The following is a 5,186-nucleotide window of genomic DNA, read 5'->3' on the forward strand; positions in this document are numbered from 1 at the left end:
GCAAACATAGATACCAGAGACAGTGTGGGAGGAGAGTGGGAGATGGCAGAGGGTAAGAGATAGGGAATCAAGAATGGGGGGGGGGGAAGCAAAACATACAGAAAACAAAAAATGGAAAATTATTTGCTGACAATAACATGTTTGTTGATGTGCTTGATTGAGACAATATACAGTGTACTCTGGATGGAAAATCTCATTTTGTATGCTGTGATGATGTACAGTGAATGAATGCAAATAAATTAATTAATTAATAAAAAAAAACCTTTCAGCCCTATTGTTCTGTGATTCTAAAACCCATCTAGTAAACTGGCAGTTGGTTGGTCAAATCGGCCAAGTATCTTATTTCACGAATATTTTTAAAAATTATTTCATTTAATTTATTATTATTATTTTTAAATTTGACCAGAGAGAGAAAGAGGGTGAGAGAAAGACAGAGGGAAAGTGAGAGAGCAAGCCTCTAGGTTTAGGACTAGAACTGTGGTTGGCTATGTGGGAGTCCAGCACCCTAACCACCAAGCCATCTGCGAGCTCCCATCACAAAATATTTTAAAATTGTCAGCTTAGTTACTGAAATTTAAAAATCAGGAAACTTCACGTAGAAGATAGACAGCATCACTACGTTGGATGGGAGCGGTAGCTGCCCCTCCTCACGTGGGACAGGCACCATCTTTCCTAATGGCGTCCCTCATTTGCACCTGCCTGGCCCCACCCAGGGAGACTCTGTAACCCCTGCTCTCCCTTCCCTGGTTTTCCTCCCCCAGCTGCCCCGGCATGGACCACATACTCGCCTTCATCAGGGGCGTTCTTGTCCCACACAGACCACATCTGGACACTGAAGAAGGGTGCCCAGCAAGCAATGTAGGCCAGCACGATGACGAAGGTCATCTTCACGGTTCGGATCTTGGCCCGCGAGATGGTGCTGATGCTACTGACCCGGGAGGGCATCCCCCGCATGGCTGCAGCTGGAGCAGAAGGTGAGGACCTGTCCCAAGCCCTCCAGCCCCTTGCTCCTACCCTCCAAGCCTGTGTCTTGACTTTCAGGTTCTTACAAATCTCGTGGCAGATGAGGCTGTAGCAGACCGTGAGCATGGCCACAGGCAGGACAAAGATAGCCATGGCGGTCCAGGTGATGTAGGCCCGTGGCCCCCAGGGGAAGCGGAAGTCCGCCCAGCAGTCCAGCACCCCCGAGCCCTGGATCACCTCCCGCAAAGAAAAAATGAAGACTTGAGGGAGGCTGAGGATGGCAGCCAGCAGCCAGGGAGCAGCGATGAGCGGGTAGCTGGACTGGCTGGGCTGCTGGAGGCTGCGCAGTGGGTGGCAGACGGCCAGGTAGCGGTCCAGTGTCATGGCCAGCAGCATGTAGGTGGAGGCGAACATGCTGAGCCCTTGCAGGTACTTGACAGCCCTGCAGAGGAGGTCTGGGCCTTGGAAGCGGTAGGTGATGTCCCACAGCAGCTGGGGCAGCACCTGGAAGAGCGCCATGCCCAGGTCGGTCAGGGCCAGGTGCAGCACAAACAGGTGCATGCGCGAGCGCTTCCGGCCCGCCTGGCCCAGGCTCAGCAGCACGGCCAGGTTGCCCCCCATGGCCAGCAGCAGGACGGTGGCCAGCACTGCGATCTCCGCCTTGGCCAGCTCCTCATCCCTGCCCAGCCAGGGTGTGGTAGAATTGGGGGCAGAGAGGGTGCCCCTAGGAGCAGGGCTGGCAGCAGCAGGAGGCCCAGGATCCATGGTCAAGCTTTGCCAGGAGGGAGGAGAAGAGGGAGAAGGAAGGATGGAGGTTGGGGGTGCAAGTGGGGAGGTTTGATGGATAAAATGGGCGGCTAGGGCAAGGTTTAGGGTGGAGGGGGAAAGGGTGAAGATAAGGAAGGGAGAGTACTTGAAAACAAGTGGAAATGGTTCAGAGCACAAGGTCAGAGGAGCGGAGGTGGAATGAGATAAGGGAGGAGAAAACACCACCGGGGAGGGGAGTCCAACGAAAAGAGGAGGGGCCTGGGAGGCAGCTGCGGAGTTGAGAAGAATGGATGAGGTTGTGCGAGATGAGGCTTCTGGAAAGGAAAGAAGGCTGAGGAAGCTGCCCCACTTCCAAATGCACCCCAAATTCACTTTCTCCAAACTTTTCTGCAAGCAGAGAGCGAAAGGCCCAAAGCCCTCTTGGAGACTGGGAGTCCAACCTAGCCCCAGCCCAGCCTCAGCGCAGCCGCAGCCGGTGCTCTGCCTGAGCAGCTGGGACAGCCAGCGGCGGTGGGAGCGCAGCGGCTCTGAGCGGGTTTTATGTGTTTCCAGCCTGAGCCCAGTGGCCCTCCGCTCGCCGGTTGGCTCCAGAGGAGGGTGGAGTGAGACTCACATGCACCCACCCGTCAGGAGTACCAAGAGTCTGGCTGGGAGAGGAGGGGCGCGGGAGGAAGGAGGGACAGAGCGGGAGGAGGACCAGAGATGGGGAGCTAGGGAAGCTAGGGGGCAACACAAGCAAGCGCTCACCAGCCGGCAGGACGCACCGACCCCCCGCACCCAGGCAGACAAACGCGTCTAAGCTCCCACCCCGGGGCTCCCTGGGCTGTCTCCGCACAGGTGCACACGTGGGGTGGGGTGGAGAGGTGGTCACTCTTCCCAACCACACCGGGACACTGGCTGGCTGCGCTATTGCTTTCATCCTCTGCCCTGCGTTCCTGTTAGCCTGAGGAGGACTCAGAATCTTCGGGTGTGGCCCGGTGGGCGGGGCAGCGCCCCCAGACTGACCTCGCTTGCCCGCCCACTGGTGGGGAGTGCGGACTCCCAGGGCGACGTTGAAAAGGTGAGAATGAGGAGGGAAGGCAGTGAGGGGAGGAGGGCTCTGGGAGGGGGTGAGGGAAAGCGTTGGACCCAAGAGCCCTGTGCACCAGTCCGGGCGGAGGACGCACAGACCGCGTCTGGGCTGTGCGGTCAGAGGAATCTTACCTGTCTCTCCTGAATGCCTCCGCGCACTAGGCGCGCCCACCATTCTGAACGCAGCTAACCACCCTGTGAAGTAGAAAACCGAGGCCCAGAGAGGTTACACAACTTGCTCTAGAAGGTCACAGAAAGTGAGCAGCAGAGACAGGACTAGAACCGACCCAGCGTGCTGCTCCGATAGCCGGGGCATTTCCTCTACAACCAATCTGATGGACATCCGCTGCGTGCAGCCACTGGGACCAAAGGAACAAGTGAAAAGGAAACACCACCGGCACCACCCAGCTCCGCAGAGAAGGGGTTGTGTAGCTGCGTTTGGAGTCTCTCTGGTTCCAGAACTGCGCAAAGTGAACAGTTGGGCTCCCTAAGGGCAGATTAGAAGTTCCTTGGAAGTGACAACGGCGTGGTTCAAGACTTCCAGAAAGCGCAGAGTCTAAACTGTGAAGCAGTCCTTTGGTCTTGCCTTTTAATCAAACCAAACCCCCCTTTATCACGTCACCTGCCCATGCCTCCAATTAGTATCATTTCTTGAAGGGTCTGTCTCCTAAACAGACTACAAATTCGTTGCCTGAATTTCATCCCACGGCCACTATCCGTTTCTCATGTAAAAAGGGCAGCATCCTCCCCTTGTGCTCTGCAACTGAAGCTTCCACCTTCTGGAGGATTCTCTCTCTGTGAGTGGTTATGTCCAGTGTCCTACTCAGTCATTCCATCTGCACATGGACAACCTCTAGTATCCGTAAAAAAAAGAAAATTGTGCTTCGTGAAATAAGCCAGGCACAGAAAGGCAAACATTGCATGAGACTCACTCACATGTGCAATTTTTAAAACATTAAACTCATAAAAACAGAGTAGGATAGTTACCAGGGACTTGGGGGGGGGGCAGAGCTGGGGCAGAGAAGGAGTAAGGAGAGATGTTGGTTAAAGGACACAGAGTTTTAGTAGGATAAGGAAGCTACGTTTTCTTTATTTATTTATGTATTTATTAATTTTTTTTAGTTTTGCTATAGGGCATGTGCACTCACCAGAGACTAGAGTTGGGGTGTGGGGTGACATCATCATCTCCAGGGGGCATGGCCATGATGCAATGATCCCTTCTCTTCCATTCTCCTCTCAGGATTTTGGGCATATGCGAACATGTGCCCAGTGTGTTCTCCAGTTGCCAAGTCCAGGACTCGAACCTCACAGTCAGCCATACGGGATCCAGTGCCTTAACCTCCTCCATGCCACCTGCTGGCCCATCTGGAAATCTATCTTATAGCACAATGACTATAATCAATCATGCATAATACATCTGAAAATTGCTAAGCATAGATTTTTAATGTTCTCATTCCTAAAAACAAGTGTGTGAGGTTATTAATATATCAATCAGCTAAGTTTAATCATTGTACCAGGTACACATATATCAAAACATCATGTTTCACATCATACATGCATGTATATATCTAATTGTCATTTGTCATGTATATATCTAATTGTCATTTGTGACCATTTTTATCTTAAGAATTTGGGAACCAGCAGTTAGCGTAATGGCTATGTTGCTGGATTCCCACGTAGTCGACAGCAGTTCACGTCCCAGACCCGGTGGCTTAAAAAACTCACGTCGGGCGCGTGTGCGTGTGTGCCCAAGATCCCGAGAGGAGAATGGAGGACTAGGGATTGCAACATGGCCATCCCCCCTGGGGGGTAATTTCTTGCTCTCTGTCTCTCCCTGTTTTTCTGGTGAGTGCATGTGGCCTATAGCAAAAACCTCTCAAAAAAACACAAAATACTAGCTAACTGGGAGGCTGGGGCAGAATATCTCAACAGCAACCCCCTGTCTCCCCCTCCTCCTGCATGCATACTTCCTCCTTCTCACTAGTAATAAAAAATAATATCTTAGTACAGTTTTAATCTGTATGCCTTTGAGGCTGGCAGGTGGTGTAGTGGTTAAGGGCACTGGACTCCCACGTGGCCGATCGTGGTTTGAGTCCTAGACCTGGAGGCTTGCTTTCTCACTTTTTCTCTCTTTCTCTTTCTCTCTGTGTCTCTTTCTCTGGAAATATTAAAATAATAATAATAAATGAAGTTAAATAAAATAATTCTTAAAAACAATGAGTAATACATTGTTATTTTCAATCCATCTTTTCACATTTTTAAGAGTCATTTGAATTTATTTTTCTAATCATTGTTGTTATCTCTAATTGATTTGTCTGTGATTGTTTACCATTTCATTCTCTTTCCTTGGGAAATTTCATATACTTTGGTAATTAGCCTTTGTC

At 51.3% G+C, this 5,186-nt stretch overlaps 1 protein-coding gene across 1 annotated transcript in view; it reads right to left on the minus strand.

Annotated features, from left to right (window-relative positions):
* Positions 1 to 2,159, minus strand: part of AVPR1B (arginine vasopressin receptor 1B) — a 9,890-nt gene extending 7,731 nt beyond the window's left edge. The window contains exon 1 of the mRNA XM_006159267.2: positions 789 to 2,159. Coding sequence (XP_006159329.1) covers positions 789 to 1,728 — 940 coding nt within the window. The 5' untranslated portion in view covers positions 1,729 to 2,159. The remainder of the gene's footprint in view (positions 1 to 788) is intronic.
* Positions 2,160 to 5,186: the final 3,027 nt, after the last annotated feature.

The sequence above is a fragment of the Tupaia chinensis genome, unplaced genomic scaffold (assembly GCF_000334495.1).
Source record: "Tupaia chinensis unplaced genomic scaffold, TupChi_1.0 Scaffold000627_1, whole genome shotgun sequence".
NCBI lineage: Eukaryota > Metazoa > Chordata > Mammalia > Scandentia > Tupaiidae > Tupaia > Tupaia belangeri.